Raw genomic sequence first — 22,922 nt, 5'->3', positions numbered from 1 at the left:
GTCATGGGCCACACCGCTCTGGGACCGCAATGACCCCGTCACTGCCTCTGTACACTCCTTCTTCTCGGAAATCCGAAGTGTCTTTGAGGAACCTGCCCGAGCCTCTTCTGCTGAGACTGCCCTGTTGAACCTGGTCCAGGGTAATTCTTCCGTTGGCGAGTATGCCGTACAATTCCGTACACTTGCTTCAGAATTGTCCTGGAATAATGAGGCCCTCTGCGCGACCTTCAAAAAAGGCCTATCCAGCAACATTAAAGATGTTCTGGCCGCACGAGAAATTCCTGCTAATCTACATGAACTTATTCACCTAGCCACTCGCATTGACATGCGTTTTTCTGAAAGGCGTCAGGAACTCCGTCAAGATATGGACTCTGTTCGCACGAGGCGTTTCGTCTCCTCGGCTCCTCTCTCCTCTGGTACCCTGCAATCTGTTCCTGTGCCTCCCGCCGTGGAGGCTATGCAGGTCGACCGGTCTCGCCTGACACCTCAAGAGAGGACACGACGCCGTATGGAGAACCTCTGCCTGTACTGTGCTAGTACCGAACACTTCCTGAGGGATTGTCCTATCCGTCCTCCCCGCCTGGAAAGACGTACGCTGACTCCGCACAAAGGTGAGACAGTCCTTGATGTCTACTCTGCTTCTCCACGTCTTACTGTGCCTGTGCGGATGTCTGCCTCTGCCTTCTCCTTCTCTACAGTGGCCTTCTTGGACTCTGGATCTGCAGGAAATTTTATTTTGGCCTCTCTCGTCAACAGGTTCAACATCCCAGTGACCAGTCTCGCCAGACCCCTCTACATCAATTGTGTAAATAATGAAAGATTGGACTGTGCCATACGTTTCCGCACGGAGCCCCTTCTTATGAGCATCGGATCTCATCATGAGAGGATTGAACTTTTGGTCCTCCCCAATTGCACCTCGGAGATTCTCCTTGGACTTCCCTGGCTTCAACTTCATTCCCCAACCCTGGATTGGTCCACTGGGGAGATCAAGAGTTGGGGGTCCTCTTGTTCCAAGAACTGTCTAAAACCGGTTCCCAATAACCCTTGCCGTAACTCTGTGGTTCCTCCAGTAACCGGTCTCCCTAAGGCCTATATGGACTTCGCGGATGTTTTCTGCAAAAAACAAGCTGAGACTCTACCTCCTCACAGGCCTTATGATTGCCCTATCGACCTCCTCCCGGGTACTACTCCACCCCGGGGCAGAATTTATCCTCTCTCTGCCCCAGAGACTCTTGCCATGTCCGAATACGTCCAGGAGAATCTAAAAAAGGGCTTTATCCGTAAATCCTCCTCTCCTGCCGGAGCCGGATTTTTCTTTGTGTCCAAAAAAGATGGCTCCCTACGTCCTTGCATTGACTACCGCGGTCTTAATAAAATCACGGTTAAGAACCGCTACCCCTTACCCCTCATCTCTGAACTCTTTGATCGCCTCCAAGGTGCCCACATCTTCACTAAATTGGACTTAAGAGGCGCCTATAACCTCATCCGCATCAGAGAGGGGGACGAGTGGAAAACGGCATTTAACACCAGAGATGGACACTTTGAGTATCTGGTCATGCCCTTTGGACTGTGCAATGCCCCTGCCGTCTTCCAAGACTTTGTCAATGAAATTTTTCGTGATCTGTTATACTCCTGTGTTGTGGTATATCTGGACGATATCCTAATTTTTTCTGCCAATCTAGAAGAACACCGCCAGCATGTCCGTATGGTTCTTCAGAGACTTCGTGACAACCAACTCTATGCCAAAATTGAGAAATGTCTGTTTGAATGCCAATCTCTTCCTTTTCTAGGATATTTGGTCTCTGGCCAGGGACTACAGATGGATCCAGACAAACTCTCTGCCGTCTTAAATTGGCCACGCCCCTCCGGACTCCGTGCTATCCAACGCTTTTTGGGGTTCGCCAATTATTACAGGCAATTTATTCCACATTTTTCTACCATTGTGGCTCCTATCGTGGCTTTAACCAAGAAAAATGCTGATCCCAAGTCTTGGCCTCCTCAAGCAGAGGACTCCTTTAAACGACTCAAGTCTGCCTTTTCTTCGGCTCCCGTGCTCTCCAGACCTGACCCTTCCAAACCCTTCCTATTGGAGGTTGATGCCTCCTCAGTAGGAGCTGGAGCTGTTCTTCTACAAAAAAATTCTTCCGGGCATGCTGTCACTTGTGGTTTTTTCTCTAGGACCTTCTCTCCAGCGGAGAGGAACTACTCCATCGGGGATCGAGAGCTTCTAGCCATTAAATTAGCACTTGAGGAATGGAGGCATCTGCTGGAGGGATCAAGATTTCCTGTCATTATCTACACCGACCACAAGAACCTCTCCTACCTCCAGTCGGCCCAACGGCTGAATCCTCGCCAGGCCCGGTGGTCTCTGTTCTTTGCCCGATTTAATTTTGAGATTCACTTTCGTCCTGCCGATAAGAACATTAGGGCCGATGCTCTCTCTCGTTCCTCGGATGCCTCAGAAGTTGATCTCCCTCCGCAACACATCATTCCACCTGACTGCCTGATCTCCACTTCTCCTGCCTCCATCAGGCAGACTCCTCCAGGAAAGACCTTTGTTTCTCCACGCCAACGCCTCGGAATCCTCAAATGGGGTCACTCCTCCCATCTCGCAGGTCATGCGGGCATCAAGAAATCTGTGCAACTCATCTCCCGCTTCTATTGGTGGCCGACTCTGGAGACGGATGTTGGGGACTTTGTGCGAGCCTGCACTATCTGTGCCCGGGATAAGACTCCTCGCCAGAAGCCCGCTGGTTTTCTTCATCCTCTGCCTGTCCCCGAACAGCCTTGGTCTCTGATTGGTATGGATTTTATTACTGATTTACCCCCTTCCCGTGGCAACACCGTTATTTGGGTGGTCGTTGATCGATTCTCCAAAATGGCACATTTCATCCCTCTTCCTGGTCTTCCTTCTGCGCCTCAGTTGGCTAAACAATTTTTTGTACACATTTTTCGTCTTCACGGGTTGCCTACGCAGATTGTCTCGGATAGAGGGGTCCAATTCGTGTCTAAATTCTGGAGAGCTCTCTGTAAACAACTCAAGATTAAATTAAATTTTTCCTCTGCATATCATCCCCAGTCCAATGGACAAGTAGAAAGAATTAACCAGATCCTGGGTGATTATTTGCGACATTTTGTTTCCTCCCGCCAGGATGACTGGGCAGATCTCCTTCCATGGGCCGAATTCTCGTATAACTTCAGGGTCTCTGAATCTTCCTCCAAATCCCCATTTTTCGTGGTGTACGGCCGTCACCCTCTTCCCCCCCTCCCTACCCCCTTGCCCTCTGGTCTGCCCGCTGTGGATGAAATTTCTCGTGACCTTTCCATTATATGGAGAGAGACCCAAAATTCTCTCTTACAGACTTCTTCACGCATGAAGAGATTCGCGGATAAGAAAAGAAGAGCTCCCCCCGTTTTTTCCCCTGGAGACAAGGTATGGCTCTCCGCTAAATATGTCCGCTTCCGTGTCCCTAGCTACAAGTTGGGACCACGCTATCTTGGTCCTTTCAAAATTTTGTGTCAAATTAATCCTGTCTCTTATAAACTTCTTCTTCCTCCTTCTCTTCGTATCCCTAATGCCTTTCACGTCTCTCTTCTCAAACCACTCATCCTCAACCGTTTTTCTCCCAAATCTGTTCCTCCCACTCCTGTTTCCGGCTCCTCGGACGTCTTCTCGGTCAAGGAGATTTTGGCTGCCAAAAAGGTCAGAGGGAAAAATTTTTTTTTAGTAGACTGGGAGGGTTGTGGTCCTGAAGAGAGATCCTGGGAACCTGAGGACAACATCCTTGACAAAAGTCTGCTCCTCAGGTTCTCAGGCTCCAAGAAGAGGGGGAGACCCAAGGGGGGGGGTACTGTTACGCCGAGCGCTCCGGGTTCCCGCTCCTCCCCGGAGCGCTCGCTTCTCCCCCTCCGCTGCAGCGCTCCGGTCACGTCCTCTGACCCGGGGCGCTGCGATCCTGCTGCCAGCCGGGATGCGATTCGCGATGCGGGTAGCGCCCGCTCGCGATGCGCACCCCGGCTCCCCTACCTGACTCGCTCCCCGTCTGTTCTGTCCCGGCGCGCGCGGCCCCGCTCCCTAGGGCGCGCGCGCGCCGGGTCTCTGCGATTTAAAGGGCCACTGCGCCGCTGATTGGCGCAGTGGTTCCAATTAGGGTTATCACCTGTGCACTTCCCTATATTACCTCACTTCCCTTGCACTCCCTTGCCGGATCTTGTTGCCTTAGTGCCAGTGAAAGCGTTCCTTGTGTGTCCCTTGCCAGTGTTTCCAGACCTTCTGCCGTTGCCCCTGACTACGATCCTTGCTGCCTGCCCCGACCTTCTGCTACGTCCGACCTTGCTTCTGCCTACTCCCTTGTACCGCGCCTATCTTCAGCAGCCAGAGAGGTGAGCCGTTGCTAGTGGATACGACCTGGTCACTACCGCCGCAGCAAGACCATCCCGCTTTGCGGCGGGCTCTGGTGAATACCAGTAGTGGCTTAGAACCGGTCCACTAGCACGGTCCACGCCAATCCCTCTCTGGCACAGAGGGTCCACTACCTGCCAGCCGGCATCGTGACATTCACAACAAGTTTCCTGCTGAGTTTGAGTTGCAGCAGAAAATTCGCTGCATCTCAAACTTGCATTGAGAAACTCGCTGTAAACCCCGCCCATGTGAATGTACCTCCACCAGTTGCAAAACTAGAATTCTCAGCATGCAGTGACAGCAGAAGGGCAAGCTTAGACTTGTAGGTATGCAACAGTTGGAACATACCACTACAACTTCCAGCATGCCCTTTGGCTGTCCGTGCATGCTGGGAGTTGTAATTATGCAACAGCTGGAGACACACTGATTGCAAAACACTGAGTTTGTTACTTAACTCAGTGTTTCCCAACCTGAGTGCCTCCAGCTGTTGCAAAACTACAACTCCCAGCATACATGGTCTGTCAGTGCATGCTAAGAGTTATAGTTTTGCAACACACGGTTGTGAGTTAGGAGACAGACATTGTTTCCCAACCAGTGTGCCTCCAGTTGTTGCAAAACTACAACTCCCAGCATGCCCAGACAGCCGAAGGGCATGCTGGGAGTTGTAGTTTTTCAACAACTGGAGGAGAACAGTTTGGAGACCACTGTTTAGTGGTGTCCAAACTGTAGCCCTCCAGACAGTCCAAGCATGCTGGGAGTTGTAGTTGGGCAACATCTGAATGGCTGGATGTTACAGAACTACAACTCCCAGCATTCCTGGACTGTCTGGGCATGCTGAGAGTTGTAGTTTTGCAACATCTAAAAGAGCATAGATTGAAGACAACTGCACAGTGGTCTCCAAACTGTGGCCCTCCAGACCAGATGTTGCAAAACTACAACTTCCAGCATGCCCGGACAGCTAAAGGCTGTCTGGGCATGCTGGGAGTTGTAGTTTTGAAACTCCTAGAAGCAGCAGTGAAAATCACTTTACAGCGATCTTCACTGCTGCATCTGATCACACAGATAATTTACATCTGGTCTATACATCTATTTTAAGCTTACAATGCATATATCAAATGAAGAATATCATTTAATTTTTAGGACATTGCATCACAGCAGTAGATGAGACCGGGCGGCCAGATGATTCCACTACAGCATTACGCCACGCATTGGGCTATAGGGAGCAAGTACTAGCAGAAAGAGAGCTAGTCCTTGCTGTAAGTGCTGGCTGCCCACATCACCGGAGTGCATAGATGAACGGGCGCCGTTTATTCTTCTACAGTACAGTAATAAGGGCTCTCAGTGCTGGGACCTGTTGACCAATCACACAGCATCCCCAGCACTGACATACAGGGGATAGGCGTGGCGGCTGCAGGCATAGCCACGCCTATCCGACTGTTGCTGACTATCATTAAAAGCATTTATTAGAATCATTAAATCTGCTAGAAAGCAACAAAAGGTATGATTAAACTGTTATTTCTAACAACTTTGTCAAGCTGGGGCTGGTTTATGGGGGTTACACCTCATGACAGTTGCGCTTTAAGGACCAAGCCCATTTTGGCCTTAAGGACCAGAGCGTTTTTTGCTCATCTGACCACTGTCACTATAAGCATTAATAACTCTGGAATGCTTTTACCTTTCATTCTGATTCCGAGACTATTTTTTCGTGACATATTCTACTTCTAACCTATGTTAGTGGTAAAATGTCATGGATACTTGCATCATTTCTTGGTGAAAAATTCCCAAATTTTATGAAAAAATTTAAAATTTAGCATTTTTCTAACTTTGAAGCTCTCTGCTTGTAAGGAAAATAGACATTCCAAATAAATTATATATTGATTCACATATACAATATGTCTACTCTATGTTTGCATCATAAAGTTGACATGTTTTTACTTTTGGAAGACACCAGAGGGCTTCAAAGTTCAGCAGCAATTTTCCAAGTTTTCACAAAATTTTCAAAATCTGAATTTTTCATGGACCAGTTGAGTTTTGAAGTGGATTTGAAGGGCTTTCTTATTAGAAATACCTCATAAATGACCCCATTGTAAAAACTGCACCCCTCAAAGTATTCAAAATGACATTCAGTAAGTGTGTTAACCCTTTAGGTGTTTCACAGGAATAGCAGCAAAGTGAAGGAGAAAATTCAAAATCTTCATTTTCTACACTCGCATGTTCTTGTAGACCCAGTTTTTGAATTTCTACAAGGGGTAATAGGAGAAAAATCCTCTCAAAATTTGTAACCCAATTTCTCTCGAGTAAGGAAATACCTCATATGTGGATGTCAAGTGTTCGGCGGGCGCAGTAGAGGGCTCAGAAGGGAAGGAGCAACAATGGGATTTTGGAGAGTGAGTTTTTCTGAAATGGCTTTGGGGGGCATGTCGCATTTAGGAAGCCCCTATGGTGCCAGAACAGCAGAAAACCCCCCACATGGCATACCATTTTGGAAACTACACCCCTCAAGGCACGTAACAAGGGGTCCAGTGAGCCTTAACACCCCTCAGGTGTTCGACGACTTTTCGTTAAAGTCGGATGTGTAAATGAAAACAAAAAATGTTTTCACTAAAGTGCAGTTAGGACATAAAATGCTCTTCGAGCAAACTACAATGCTCAGAAGAGAAGGAGTCACATTTGGCTTTTGGAAAGCAAATTTAGCTGAAATGGTTTTTGGGGGGCATGTCGCATTTAGGAAGCCTCTATGGTGCTAGAACAGCAAAAAAAAAAAAAAAAACATGGCATACTATTTTGGAAACAACACCCCTCAAGGAACATAACAATGGGTACAGTGAGCCTATTTGAAGACTTTTTGTTAAAGTTGGATGTGTAAATGAAAATGTAAAAAAATTTTACAAAAATTCAGTTTTTTTTCCCAAATTGTACATTTTTACAAGGGGTAATAGGAGTAAATTACCACCAAAATTTGTAACCCCATTTCTTCTGAGTATGTAAGTACCCCATGTGTGGATGTCAAGTGCTCTGCTGGCGCACTACAATGCTCAGAAGAGAAGGAGCGCCATTGAACTTTTGGAAAGATAATTTGTTTGGAATGGAAGTCAGGGGCCATGTGCGTTTACAAAGTCCCCCGTGGTGCCAGAACAGTGGAACCCCCCCCCCCCTCCCATTTTGGAAACTACACCCCTCACAGAATTTAATAAGGGGTGCAGTGAGCATTTACACCCCACTGGCATTTGACAGATCTTTGAAACATTGGGCTGTGCAAATGAAAAATTTAAATTTTCATTTTCACAGACCACTGTTCCAAAAATCTGTCAGACACCTGTGGGGTGTAAATGCTCACTGTACCCCTTATTACATTACATGAGGGGTGCAGTTTCCAAAATGGGGTCACATGTGGTGGGGGGTCCATTGTTCTGGCACTATGGGGGCTTTGTAAACACACGTGGCCTTCAATTCCGGACACATTTTCTCTTCAAAAGCCCAATGGCGCTCCTCTTCTGAGCATTGTAGTTCGCCCGCAGAGCACTTAACATCCACATATGGGGTATGTTCTTACTCAGAAGAAATGAGGTTACAAATTTTGGGGAGCTTTTTTTTCCTATTTTCCCTTGTGAAAATGAAAATTTAGGGTAACACCAGCTTTTTTCATTTTCCCATCCAACTTTAACGAAAATTTGTCAAACACCTGTGGGGTGTTAAGGCTCACTATACCCCTTGTTACGTTCCGTGAGGGGTGTAGTTTCCAAAATGGGGTCACATGTGGGTATTTTTTCTGCATTTATGTCAGAATCGCTGTAAAATCAGCTACCCCTGTGCTAATCGACAATTTAGGCCTCAAATGTACATAGTGCGCTCTCACTCCTGAGCTTTGTTGTGCGCCTGCAGAGCATTTTATGCCCACATATGGGATATTTCCGTACTCAGGAGAAATTGAGTTACAAATTTTGGGGTCTTTTTTTCCTTTTACCGCTTGTGAAAATAAAAAGTATGGGGCAACACCAGTATGTTAGTGTAAAAAATAAATATTTTTACACTAACAGGCTGGCGAAGACCCCAACTTTTCCTTTTCATAAGGGGTAAAAGGAGAAAAAGACCCCCAAAATTTGTAGTGCAATTTCTCCCGAGTACGGAAATACCCCATATGTGGCCCTAAACTGTTTCCTTGAAATACGACAGGGCTCCGAAGTGAGAGAGCGCCATGCTCATTTGAGGACTAAATTAGGGATTGCAGAGGGGTGGACATAGGGGTATTCTACACCAGTGATTCCCAAACAGGGCGCCTCCAGCTGTTGCTAAACTCCTAGCATGCCTGGACAGTCAGTGGCTGTCCATAAATGCTGGGAGTTGTTGTTTTGCAACAGCTGGAGGCTCCGTTTTGCAAACACTGCCGTACAATAAGTTTAATTTTTATTGGGGGGGGGGGGGGAGACAATGTAAGGGGGTGCATATGTAGTGTTTTACCCTTTATTATGTGTTAGTGGAGTGTAGTGTTTTTAGGGTACAGTCACACTGGCAGGTTGCGGTGAGTTTCCTGCTAAGAAAAGCAGGAAATTTACTGTAAACCTGTCCGTGTGAAAGTACCATGTACATTCACATGGGGGGGTCAAACCTCCAGCTGTTTAAAAACTACAATTCCCAGCATGTACTGACAAACCATGCATGCACACTGGTTGGAAAACCTTCAGTTAGGTTATGTCACCTAACTCAGTATTTTACCAACCACTGTGCCTCCAGCTGTTGCAAAACTTCAAGAGAGATGTAGTTATGCAACAGCTGGAGGTACGCAACTACAACTCCCAGCATGCCGAGACAGCTGTTTGCTGTTTGGGCATGCTGGGATTTTCAGTTTTGCAACATCTGGAGGGCAACAGTTTAGAGACCACTGCACAGTGATCTCCAAACTGTGGCCCTCCAGATGTTGCAAAACTACAAATCCCAGCATGCCCAGACAGCAAACGGCTGTGTGTGCATGCTGGGAGTTGTAGTTTTGCAAGATCTAGAGGGCCAGTTTAGAGATCACTGCAAAGTGGGGATCGTTGGTGTCTTGGACAACCGCTCCACCTTATATTCTGGGTCACCATAGACCCATATGACCTGGAATCGGTCCAAATCGTCGGTGTGAATTCACGATTGCCGACATGGGGGGTCTGATGAACCCCCTGGGCATTTGCACATGGTGCCTGCTGATAGATATCAGCAGTCACCCCGGTCTGGCGCGCGGCGGGGACCGAAATTCCCACGGGTACGCCCTGGGTCCTTAAGTACCAGGAAGCGAAGGCGTACCTGTACGCCCTGGGTCCCTATGTGGTTAAAATGTAAAAAAAAAAAAAAATATTTAAATAAAAAAGTAAAACTATTTGGAAAATCCCCTCCCCAATAAAAAAAAGTTAAATGTCCGTTTTTCCTATTTCACCCCCAAAAAGCGTAAAAAAAATTATTAATATACATATTTGTTATCGTCGCGTGCCTAAAAGTCTGAACTATTAAAATATATTCATAATTATCCCATACGGGATATAAAAAGTAAAACCTAAGCAAAAGTGGTACTGATAACAATTACAGATCATGACGCAAAAAAAATTAGCCCTCATACCGCCCCATATTCGGAAAAATTAGAAAGTTATAGGTGGTCAAAATAGGGCAATTTTCAAACATACAAATTTTATTAAAATGGTTTTGAGATTTTTTTTAAGCGGTACAATTATAGAAAAGCATATAACATGGGTATCATTTTATTCGTATTGACCCACAGAATAAAGAAAACATGTCATTTTTACCGGAAAATGTAAAGCGTGAAAACAAAACCTTCCAAAATTTGCTAAATTGCGTTTTTCTTTTCAATTTTCCCACATAAATATTTGTTTGGTTGCGTCGTACATTTTATGGTAAAATAAGTGATCAAATTACAAAGTACAATTGGTGACGCAAAAAACAAGCCCTCATACGGGTCTGTGGATGGAAATATAAGAGAGTTATGATTTTTAGAAGGTGAGGAGGAAAAAACGAAAATGCAAAAATAAAATTGGTCTGGTCCGGTTAAAGCAGCGGTCTTCAAGCTGTGGCCCTCCAGATGTTGCAAAACTACAACTCCCAGCATGCCCGGACAGCCAACGGCTGTCCGGGTATGCTGGGAATTGTAGTTTTGTAACATCTGGAGTGCCACAGTTTGAAGACCACTGGGTTAAAGAGTATGACTCTTTCAATGGAAGAAATGAGAGGTAGGGATTAGAAGGCAAGGGTTAATCCTGTCAGTATGGTCACGTCCTCTTCCCAGCACAATTCCTCTCAGTCATAACAATGTATGACGTGACTGCTCCCTGCCCTCTCAGTGCGGTACAGACGCTATGGTGGGCAGCACTGGGCACAGACCCCACACCGGGCACTTCCTGACGTCACCAGCACCTGCCCACTTACCTGCCGGACAGACGCGATAACGCGAGGTGTGGGAGGGAGCGGTGTGGGCGCGGCGTCCTGCACTCCGGGGAGGGTAAGTGCCGGCTGCTGGGAATAGAACTGTGTACACACGGAGGACACCGACACCATTACCGGACCGCTGACGGGACTATACGGGGCACTCGCCGCTATGACCGCACACCGCTACCTGCTGCTGCTCTGCTGCCTGTGTGCACACTGGACATGCGGTACCGCACTCTCCGGACTAGGTGAGTACTTGAAGTATTCTAGTCTTGGCTCTGTATACAATGGACGACAGCGAGCTGTACCCGGTGTCTACAGTGTATATTCTTATCTTATGGGGCCACAGACTATGGAAAGGCAAAAACTAATATATATATATATATATATATATATATATATATATATATATGTATTGTGCAGTGTTTCCTAACCAAGGCTGTCCGGGCATGCTGGGAGTTGTAGTTTTGTAATAGATGAAGGCTCCCTGGTTGGAAAACACTATATCAATGTGTGTGTATATAGAAGAATCTTCATTGCTGACTTCTAGTGATCTTAGGAAACAGAAGAAATTGATACAGAAAGTAGATAAGAACATTTCCTGACGTGGTCTTCAACCTGCGGACCTCCAGATGTTGCAAAACTACAACTCCCAGCATGCCCGGACAGCCGTTGGCTGTCCGGGCATGCTGGGAGTTGTAGTTTTGCAACATCTGGAGGTCGCAGGTTGGTGACCACTGCATGATTATACTAATAATTTGATAGTGTGTGTGTGTGTGTGTATATATATATGTGTGTGTGTGTATGTATATATATATATATATATATATATATATATATATATATATATATATATATATATGTGTGTGTGTATATAATATACATGGCCACTTTTCAATGTCACTTTTAGCATATAACACGCACCCTCATTTTACCAAGGATATCCTTGGTAAAATGAGGGTGCGTGTGTGTGTGCATGTGTATACCCCGATACACTGTTTCTGACCCTGCAGAAGCCCCCAGGAAAGGAAGGGGAGAGAGGCCGTCGCTGCCCCCTTCTCTCCCCCTGCCTTTCCTGGGGTCTAGAGCCCTGCTGTAGCTGCTTCTCTCCCCCTGGCTATCGGCTCCGCTGCCCCATTGCCTCCCCCATCCCCGGTTTTATAATAACCTGTTGCCGGGTCCGCGCTGCTTCTGGCTCCGGTGTGACGTCCCCTACGTCGTTTCTATGCGCTGCGAGGCGCAATGACGATTAATGCTTATGAAGAAATATAAAATCTCATCCCTTCCCCAATATCGCGCCACACCCCTACCCCTTAATTCCCTGGTTGAACTTGATGGACATATGTCTTTTTTCGACCGTACTAACTATGTAACTATGTCTTCAACGCGACGTCACTCCGCGCCGCGCATAGCAACGACGCAGGGGACGTCACACCGGAGCCAGAAGCAGCGCGGACCCGGCAACAGGTTATTATAAAACCGGGGATGGGGGAGGTAATGGGGCAGCGGCGCCGATAGCCAGGGGGAGAGAAGCGGCGGCAGCAGGGCTCTAGACACCAGGAAAGGCAGGGGGAGAGAAGGGGGCAGCGATGGCCTCTCTCCCCCTGCCTTTCCTGGGGGCTTCTGCGGGGTCAGAAAAAACGGGGATGGGGGAGGCAATGGGTCACCGGCTCCGGCAGTCTCTGGACCCCAGGATAGGCAGGGGCAGAGAATTGGGCAGCGGTCTCTGAACCTGCAAAAGCCGCTGCAGTTCATTGATTTAAAGCGCCTGCTTTAAAAATTTTAGCCTAAAAAATGCGTGTTATACGCCGATAAATACGGTAAATATTAGTAGTATAATGGAACGTCAGGAAATGTTCTTATCTACTGTCTGTATCAATTTCTTTTGTTTTATAAGATCACTAGAAATAAGCAATGAAGATTCTTGTATACACACACACTAATAAATACACACACTGATAGTGTTTACCAACCCGGGAACCTCCAGCTGTTGCAAAACTACAACTCCCAGTTGGATGTCTGGGCATGCCAGGAGTTGTAGTTTTGCAACAGCTGAAGGCACCCTGGTTGGCATACACTGCACTGATACATAGATTTATATATGTATATACACAGGTCTGCTTAAAAAGAGATGTCACTTTTGGAATATAAATGTTATTAGTATAATAGAAGGTCAGAAAATGTTCTCATCTATTTTTGTATAAAATTCTTCTGTTTTCTAAGATCACTGGATACAAGCAATGAGGATTCCTGGGTGTATACAGATAGCTAGGTATAGATAAAGCCTGCTATATACACTGATATGTATATACTTTCTAAAGGCCATGTTCACATATTTTCAACAATCTATTCCTAAATGGAAATGCAGGATGCAGAGATCTGGAATTGTTGCAGTTTGGAGCCCCATAGGCTGAAATGGTTCTTGGCATCGGATTTATGAACAAACCGGTGTAAGGATACGTTCAGACCTACAGGATATTTTCTGCAGCCGATTTTGCTGCCTATTGAAGTTAATGGGTAGAAAAATCAGATGCTCAAAATAAGGGTACATTCACAAAGGCGGATTTTTTTGCGGGTTTTCCACTTCGTATTTGAAAGTGGGCGGGCTTTTCTCGGCTGTCTGCAGCAGATTTTCCGCGGTAAAATTTACGCTGCGGAAAATCTGCCGCAAGCCCCATTGAGGTCAGTAGGGACTGCGGCGGATTTTCCGCAGCATAAATTATACCGTGGTAAATCTGCTGCCGACAGCCGAGAACAGCCCGCCCACTTTTCGGCAAACCCGCAAAATAATCCGCTCATGTGAACATACCCTTAATGCAGCAAAAATAGGCAGCAGATCTTGAACAAGTGAACGTACCCTAAGGGCTTGTTCACATGAGCAGATGTTGTTTTTGAGGGTTTCCCGCTTCGTGTTTGAAAGGGGGCAGACTCTCCACAGGAGATTTTCGGTTACGGAATTTTCTATGTGGAAAATCCATCGTAAGCCCCATTGAAGTCAATATAAATACACATAAATACTAATACAGGGTGGGCCATTTCTATGGATACACCTTAATAAAATGGGAATGGTTGGTGATATTAACTTCCTGTTTGTGGCACATTAGTATATGTGAGGGGGGAAACCTTTCAAGATGGGTGGTGAACATGGCGGCCATTTTGAAGTTGGCCATTTTGAATCCAACTTTTGTTTTTTCAATAGGAAGAGGGTCATGTGACACATCAAACTTATTGGGAATTTCACAAGAAAAACAATGATGTGCTTGGTTTTAACTTAACTTTATTCTTTCATGAGTTATTTACAAGTTTCTGACCATATATAAAATGTGTTCAATGTGCTGCCCATTGTGTTGGATTGTCAATGTAACCCTCTTCTCTATATACTGCTATATACTACTATATACACTGCAGGAGAAATGCTAGCACAGGCTTCCAGTATCTGTATACACTGCTATATACTACTATATACACCGCAGGAGAAATGCTAGCACAGGCTTCCAGTATCCGTATACACTGCTATATACTACTATATACACCGCAGGAGAAATGCTAGCACAGGCTTCCAGTATCCGTATACACTGCTATATACTACTATATACACCGCAGGAGAAATGCTAGCACAGGCTTCCAGTATCCGTAGTTTCAGGTTCTGCACATCTCGTATCTTCACAGCATAGACAATTGCCTTCAGATGACCCCAAAGATAAAAATCTAAGGGGGTCAGATCGGGAGACCTTGGGGGCCATACAACTGGCCCATGACGATCAATCCACTTTCCAGGAAGCTGGCACGTTCCCTGTGTTTTTCCAGCAAGATGGTGACCACCACATTGTGGGTGTCCGGTCCGAGCATTCCTAGATGAACAGTTTCCTGGAAAGTGGATTGGTCGTCGTGGGCCAGTTGAATGGCCCCCAAGGTCTCCCGATCTGACCCCCTTAGACTTTTATCTTTGGGGTCATCTGAAGGCAATTGTCTATGCTGTGAAGATACGAGATGTGCAGCACCTGAAACTATGGATACTGGAAGCCTGTGCTAGCATTTCTCCTGCGGTGTATATAGTAGTATATAGCAGTGTATACGGATACTGGAAGCCTGTGCTAGCATTTCTCCTGCGGTGTATATAGTAGTATATAGCAGTGTATACGGATACTGGAAGCCTGTGCTAGCATTTCTCCTGTGGTGTATATAGTAGTATATAGCAGTGTATACGGATACTGGAAGCCTGTGCTAGCATTTCTCCTGCGGTGTATATAGTAGTATATAGCAGTGTATACGGATACTGGAAGCCTGTGCTAGCATTTCTCCTGCGGTGTATATAGTAGTATATAGCAGTGTATACGGATACTGGAAGCCTGTGCTAGTATTTCTCCTGCGGTGTATATAGTAGTATATAGCAGTGTATACGGATACTGGAAGCCTGTGCAAGCATTTCTCCTGCGGTGTATATAGTAGTATATAGCAGTGTATACGGATACTGGAAGCCTGTGCTAGCATTTCTCCTGCGGTGTATATAGTAGTATATAGCAGTGTATACGGATACTGGAAGCCTGTGCTAGCATTTCTCCTGCGGTGTATATAGTAGTATATAGCAGTGTATACGGATACTGGAAGCCTGTGCTAGCATTTCTCCTGCGGTGTATATAGTAGTATATAGCAGTGTATACGGATACTGGAAGCCTGTGCTAGCATTTCTCCTGCAGTGTATATAGTAGTATATAGCAGTGTATACGGATACTGGAAGCCTGTGCTAGCATTTCTCCTGTGGTGTATATAGTAGTATATAGCAGTGTATACGGATACTGGAAGCCTGTGCTAGCATTTCTCCTGCGGTGTATATAGTAGTATATAGCAGTGTATACATATACTGGAAGCCTGTGCTAGCATTTCTCCTGTGGTGTATATAGTAGTATATAGCAGTGTATACGGATACTGGAAGCCTGTGCTAGCATTTCTCCTGCGGTGTATATAGTAGTATATAGCAGTATATAGAGAAGAGGGTTACATTGACAATCCAACACAATGGGCAGCACATTGAACACATTTTATAAGTGGTCAGAAACTTGTAAATAACTCATGAAAGAATAAAGTTACGTTAAAACCAATCACATCATTGTTTTTCTTGTGAAATTCCCAATAAGTTTGATCTGTCACATGACCCTCTTCCTATTGAAAAAACTAAAGTTGGATTCAAAATAGCCGATTTCAAAATGGCCGCCATGGTCACCACCCATCTTGAATAGTTTCCCCCCTCACATACTAATGTGCCACAAACAGGAAGTTAAAGGAGAACTCCGGAATATAAAAATTGTCGCCCATACTGCCAGCAGTAAAAAAATAAAGAGGTACATACCTTCCTCCGCTCTCCCGGGGCCTCCGGTAACCGGCTCCGGTCTCTGCCGCAATCCACTTCCTGGTTGCCGGTGGTCGGATGAATCATACTGTGCTCAGCCAATCACCAGCCGCAGTGAAGTCCCGACTCGGCAGGCGATAGGCTGAGCGGCAGTGTGAAAACGCTTCAGGACACAAAATCCTTCTCAACAACGACACCTGCTGCCGGGGCTGAAAACGTCACACTGCCGCTCAGCCTATCACCGGCCGAGTCGGGACTTCACTGCGGCCAGTGATTGGCTAAGTGCAGTAAGACTCTCCGACCACCGGCAACCAGGAAGGGGATCATGGCGGAGGCTGGAGACGGTTACCGGAGGCCCCGGGGGAGCGGAGGAAGGTATGTACATCTTTATTTTTTTTACTGCCGGCAGTATGGAGGACAATTTTTATATTCCGGAGTTCTCCTTTAATATCACCCACCATTCCCATTTTATTAAGGTGTATCCATATAAATGGCCCACCCTGTATAGGAGTGTCCATACATACATAGGTATACATACACATTTATCACTTATATATGGACAAATACACAACAGTAATGTGAACACAACAGATTTATTTATTTTTTTGTTAGCAGTATACAGAATATACTTCCATTTATCTGCCATTGTAGATCTCAGCTGTCATGTTGGTGCACATAGCTTATTCTTATGTTTTTTTTTTGTCTCTGGACGGCATCATTCCTCTGACCAGTCACTGTGCAGAAAATGCAGCACCCCCCTAAGTATGTGTTATGGCTTTCAAGCTGAGTTATCTGAACCCGTCCTCCAAAACCTCTTCGGCCTTGAGCTGTTTTATTCAACAAAATCTCCAGATGTTTCCTCTTTTTATATATATATATATATATATATATATATATATATATATATATATATATATATATATATACACACAGATAAAATCCACATAACTTGTCGCTAAGTAAGGCCAAGTTCACATTGGCATTGTGCTCTACCCTGTTCTGGGTCCGTTTGGCTGTTTTTTTTATTTTGTGCCAAACAGCCCCAAAAGGGATCGGAGCACAACTGCAAACACCGGGTCGCGACCCGGTCCTGACTGATCCCGTTGACTTAAAGGGGGTATCCAGGAAAAAACTTTTTTATATATCAACTGGCTCCAGAAAGTTAAACAGATTTGTAAATTAATGTATAGATTTGTGTAGCTCACTTAGTAGTAGATTGTACCTGAGGTTAAAGGTGTTGCCTTTACCCAAGAAGGCCTATAATTAAAATGTATGAAGGTATATAAACGGAATTTATATAAAACCAGTCCTCAAGGTACAATTTGAAAAAAGAAAAAGGAAGAAGGATATAAGAAATGAGAGTTGGTCCAGTAAAAGTTAATATATGGTATTTATTGATTACAACAATATATAATATAGGACAACCTATTAAACCTCAGCAGGGCCCTTGCATGGGGTATAGGGGTCCAAAAAATGAGAATGGTAAAATGGAAAAAAGAAAAAAGGTAAAAAAATTATGTGGAGATAAAATTGTGTAATATAATGATAAAATATAATAATGTACTGTATATCGAAAACAGTTATTGGCAGTCTCTGGTGTAAATCAAGTTCATTCGTTTGAAGCGCTTGTTAAAGGGTGCCTGAGATGTTCAGCATTGGAGTGGAAGTATACTGTAGTAATGGGCTGGCGATCTGTCACAGTTCATTCATAAGTTAGGATACAGATTTGCCGCAATGGTACAGTGTGACAATGTTGGCAAAGTTCATGTGACAGTGTGTGGATATTGTCACAATTCAATCGTCGGTAGATGATACAATGTTGCCAAAGGACTGTGCTGCACTGAGGTATCGTACGGCTATTTATAATAGAGTTCGGTGCACAGCACCACTCACCGGCTCCTAGGAAGAACAAGACGGGACAGACTGGCACGGCTGGGCAGTCGGCACAGATGGAAAAGTGACTGTCCGGCAGTTGGATAGCTGAGTCCTGGGCTGGCACGGCTGGCGTCCGGCCTGTTGAGGTAAATGTCCTGGACTCTGATTTGCCGTTGGGTGTTCCGGAGCTAGTTGCGGGAGTGGTGATCTGTGGTGCCCTCCTCGTGTCTGAACGGAGCGCTATCTGCGTGCGTAAAGCGGTGGTCACCGCACAGAGGGCATCCAGCAGTTGCGAATGCCGGGATGGCAGGTGGGTTCTGATTAGCGATATACAGTGTATTCTCAAATGGCTATACGCGTTTCAAGGCCTCGGGCCTTTTCTTCAGTAGCAATGGAGATGTATTAAGAAGAAATTATAAAACAATTTATAGTGTCTGTACTGTGATGTCATTATTGTTTAGGGTCGGTGTGAAAACCTGGAGATCAGGTAATGACTGTAAAAGATGGTTACTGGACGGTAACAGAAAAGGAGAATTGAGTGTAAGTGTGAGATAGTGGGGAAAAAGAAAGAGAAATTGAGTGTAGATGTGGGAGTGAAATTGGATTGTGAGTTAAAATATGAATTAAAAAATTAAGATTAGTGTGTGTACACAGAATTGTGTATGTAAAGTCTTGTAGAAATTAATTAATGAAGAGGAGATCGTGGATATAAGGATATTGAATTAAAAAAAAAAATATAATAGATAATATGTAGTGGTAGTACATATGTAAAGATAGATGCATTATACACACACATATATATATATATATATATATATATATATATATATATATATATGTATATATGTATATGTGCGCGTGGGTATGGGCACATATGAGTCATGGTGTAATAAGAGTGTGTGTAGGATTATTTTATCTGTGAGATGGATGTGATAAGGTAGGAATGTGAATTGAAAAAGGTGGTATTGAAAATATAGATAGAAATGGGGGGGGGAAATAAATATGGAAAGATAAAAATAAATAAATAAAGAGCAATAAGTAAAAACTAATAAATAAGAAATAAATAAAAATAAAAATAAATATAAAATGTAACTAATGAAAATGGAAATAAAAATAAAAATAATAGTAAAAAATTTATAAAAATAAATATGAATAAATAAAAATAATGAAAATAAAATAAGATGTAAATAAAAATAAATGTAAAAATAAAAGTAAAAATAATAATGAAAGTGATGATAAAAATAAAAAAGTAAATAAAAATGAAAATAGAAATAGGGATGGAGATAAGATAAAATAAAAATAATAATAAAGATAGATGGAGATAAGGATGTAGATATATCGATAAATATATGGTAAACTTCGTATCCTGTAAGAGGCAATTCCTGGATAGGCTCGTTCACAGGAACCGTCACTGCGTCGATATGCGACCAGGCAGTCACGGGTCGTGGGAGCGAGCCAGATCCAGGACCTACAGGAAACCAAAGATCTCGAGTTCTGCATTAAGTCCTCTTTGTGCCAATGAATCGAACTCGAAAATCTTTCTTGATTCGGCCTTCGACATTCGTGTAATATAATCGCCGCCTCTCCAACATCTTCGTACACTCTGTATGGCTGTGAAAAAAAAGTTCGGACGGATTTTGTTTGTGATGTTCGAGAAAATGTATTGATAGTGGGTGGGATTTTAAACCTTTTCTTATGTTGTACATGTGTTCGATGATACGGGTTTTAAGTTGTCTTTTAGTGCGGCCTATATATTGCTTACCGCAATTACATTGTATCAGATAAATTACGCCTTTGCTGTTATAAGTAAGGCATTCAGAAATTGTGTGTGGAAATTGATTAGAGGTAGAGATAATCTGTGATTTTTCTCGGAAAATCTGTGTTTTTACAGGCTGTGCAGGTTCCACATCTGTGGAACCCTTTAGTCTGCAACCAAGTGGATGAAGATTTGGTATCAAGTGGTTCTTTAATGCTTGGGGCAACTTTTATACCTAGATTGGGGGCCTTGGTATAGACTATTGGTGGACGTGAGGGGATGTCCTTGCCGATTATTTTGTCATTGGTTAAAAAATGCCAGTTTTTCTTAATAATGGCTTCGATTTTTTTATGGTCACTGCTAAAAGGTAGAATGAGTTTGGGATCATCGTTTGTATTTGAGTGGTCATCAGATCTAGAAATGAAAAGTGATGATCTCTCTAAGGTGCATATCTCGTACTATGGCGGCGCTATATAGATGATATAGTTTTTATTTGGAAAGGGACACAAGACACGTTAGAGAATTTTATCCAGGAAATTAACAACAATACCTCAAATTTCAACTTTACCCCACATATCAGCACTGGCACTTTAGAATTTTTAGACCTTTTAGTCACTATAGAATCACCAAAACTGATGTGTAGTACATACCATAAGCCAGTTGCGAAGAACAGTTTTATTCTTTTTGACAGCTGCCACTTACCAAGATGGCTTTTAAACATCCCTATGGGCCAATACCGCCGATTAAAACGCAACTGCACCCTGGACTCCAAATTTAAAGAAGAAGCTCAAAACCTTACAGACAAATTCCTGGATAAAAACTATTCCAAAAAGATTCTTGATACATCTTACAACAAGATATGCACCTTAGAGAGATCATCACTTTTCATTCCTAGATCTGATGACCACTCAAATACAAACGATGATCCCAAACTCATTCTACCTTTTAGCAGTGACCATAAAAAAATCGAAGCCATTATTAAGAAAAACTGGCATTTTTTAACCAATGACAAAATAATCGGCAAGGACATCCCCTCACGTCCACCAATAGTCTATACCAAGGCCCCCAATCTAGGTATAAAAGTTGCCCCAAGCATTAAAGAACCACTTGATACCAAATCTTCATCCACTTGGTTGCAGACTAAAGGGTTCCACAGATGTGGAACCTGCACAGCCTGTAAAAACACAGATTTTCCGAGAAAAATCACAGAAATTATCTCTACCTCTAATCAATTTTCACACACAATTTCTGAATGCCTTACTTGTAACAGCAAAGGCGTAATTTATCTGATACAATGTAATTGCGGTAAGCAATATATAGGCCGCACTAAAAGACAACTTAAAACCCGTATCATCGAACACATGTACAACATAAGAAAAGGTTTAAAATCCCACCCACTATCAATACATTTTCTCGAACATCACAAACAAAATCCGTCCGAACATTTTTTTCACAGCCATACAGAGTGTACGAAGATGTTGGAGAGGCGGCGATTATATTACACGAATGTCGAAGGCCGAATCAAGAAAGATTTTCGAGTTCGATTCATTGGCACCAAGAGGACTTAATGCAGAACTCGAGATCTTTGGTTTCCTGTAGGTCCTGGATCTGGCTCGCTCCCACGACCCGTGACTGCCTGGTCGCATATCGACGCAGTGACGGTTCCTGTGAACGAGTCTATCCAGGAATTGCCTCTTACAGGATACGAAGTTTACCATATATTTATCGATATATCTACATCCTTATCTCCATCTATCTTTATTATTATTTTTATTTTATTTTTATCTTATCTCCATCCCTATTTCTATTTTCATTTTTATTTACTTTTTTATTTTTATTATCACTTTCATTATTTTTATTTTTACATTTATTTTTATTTTTATTTACATCTTATTTTATTTTTATTCATATTTATTTTTATTTTTATTATTTTTTACTATTTTTATTTTTATTTCCATTTTCATTAGTTACATTTTATATTTATTTTTATTTATTTTTGTTTATTTCTTCTTTATTAGTTTTTACTTATTGCACTTTATTTATTTATTTTTATCTTTCCATATTTCCCCCCCTCATTTCTATCTATATTTTCAATACCACCTTTTTCAATTCACATTCCTACCTTATCACACCCATAATCACATCCATCTCACAGATAAATTTAATAATCCTACACACACTCTTATTACACCATGACTCATATGTGCCCATACCCACGCGCACATATACATATACATATATATATATGTGTGTGTGTATAATGCATCTATCTTTGCATATGTACTACCACTATATATTATCTATTATTATTTTGATTTTTTTTTTTATTCAATATCCTTATATCCACGATCTCCTTTTCATTAATTAATTTCTACAAGACTTTACATACACAATTCTGTGTACACACACTAATCTTAATTTTTTAATTCATATTTTAACTCACAATCCAATTTCACTCCCACATCTACACTCAATTTCTCTTTCTTTTTCCCACTATCTCACACTTACACTCAATTCTCCTTTTCTGTTACGGTCCAGTAACCATCTTTTACAGTCATTACCTGATCTCCAGGTTTTCACACCAACCCTAAACGATAATGACATCACAGTACAGACACTATAAATTGTTTTATAATTTCTTCTTAATACATCTCCATTGCTACTGAAGAAAAGGCCCGAGGCCTTGAAACGCGTATAGCCATTTGAGAATACACTGTATATCGCTAATCAGAACCCACCTGCCATTCCGGCATTCGCAACTGCTGGATCCCCTCTGTGCGGTGACCACCGCTTTACGCGCGCAGATAGCGCTCCGTTCAGACACGAGGACGCCACCACAGATCACCACTCCCGCAACTAGCTCCGGAACACCCAACGGCAAACCAGAGTCCAGGACATTTACCTCAACAGGCCGGACGCCAGCCGTGCCAGCCCAGGACTCAGCTATCCAACTGCCGGACAGTCACTTTTCCATCTGTGCCGACTGCCCAGCCGTGCCAGTCTGTCCCGTCTTGTTCTTCCTAGGAGCCGGTGAGTGGTGCTGTGCACCGAACTCTATTACAAATAGCCGTACGATACTTCAGTGCAGCACAGTCCTTTGGCAACATTGTATCATCTACCGACGATTGAAT

General features: G+C 43.6%; 1 protein-coding gene across 2 annotated transcripts in view; it reads left to right on the top strand.

Moving 5' to 3' along the window:
* The first annotated feature begins 10,676 nt into the window (after positions 1-10,676).
* LOC130291029 (interleukin-13 receptor subunit alpha-1-like) overlaps positions 10,677-22,922 on the top strand; it is a 113,003-nt gene continuing 100,757 nt past the window's right edge. Inside the window, exon 1 of one of the 2 annotated variants that reach the window (XM_056539364.1) lies at positions 10,677-11,061. In XM_056539364.1, the coding sequence (XP_056395339.1) occupies positions 10,983-11,061 (79 nt within the window). In that variant the 5' untranslated portion in view covers positions 10,677-10,982. The remainder of the gene's footprint in view (positions 11,062-22,922) is intronic. The other variant, XM_056539362.1, reaches the window with a different exon arrangement.

The sequence above is a fragment of the Hyla sarda genome, chromosome 9 (genome assembly GCF_029499605.1).
Source record: "Hyla sarda isolate aHylSar1 chromosome 9, aHylSar1.hap1, whole genome shotgun sequence".
Classification (NCBI taxonomy): Eukaryota; Metazoa; Chordata; class Amphibia; order Anura; family Hylidae; genus Hyla; species Hyla sarda.
The sequence above is the reverse complement of the archived record's forward strand: the minus strand, read 5'-3'. Positions and strand labels throughout refer to the sequence as shown.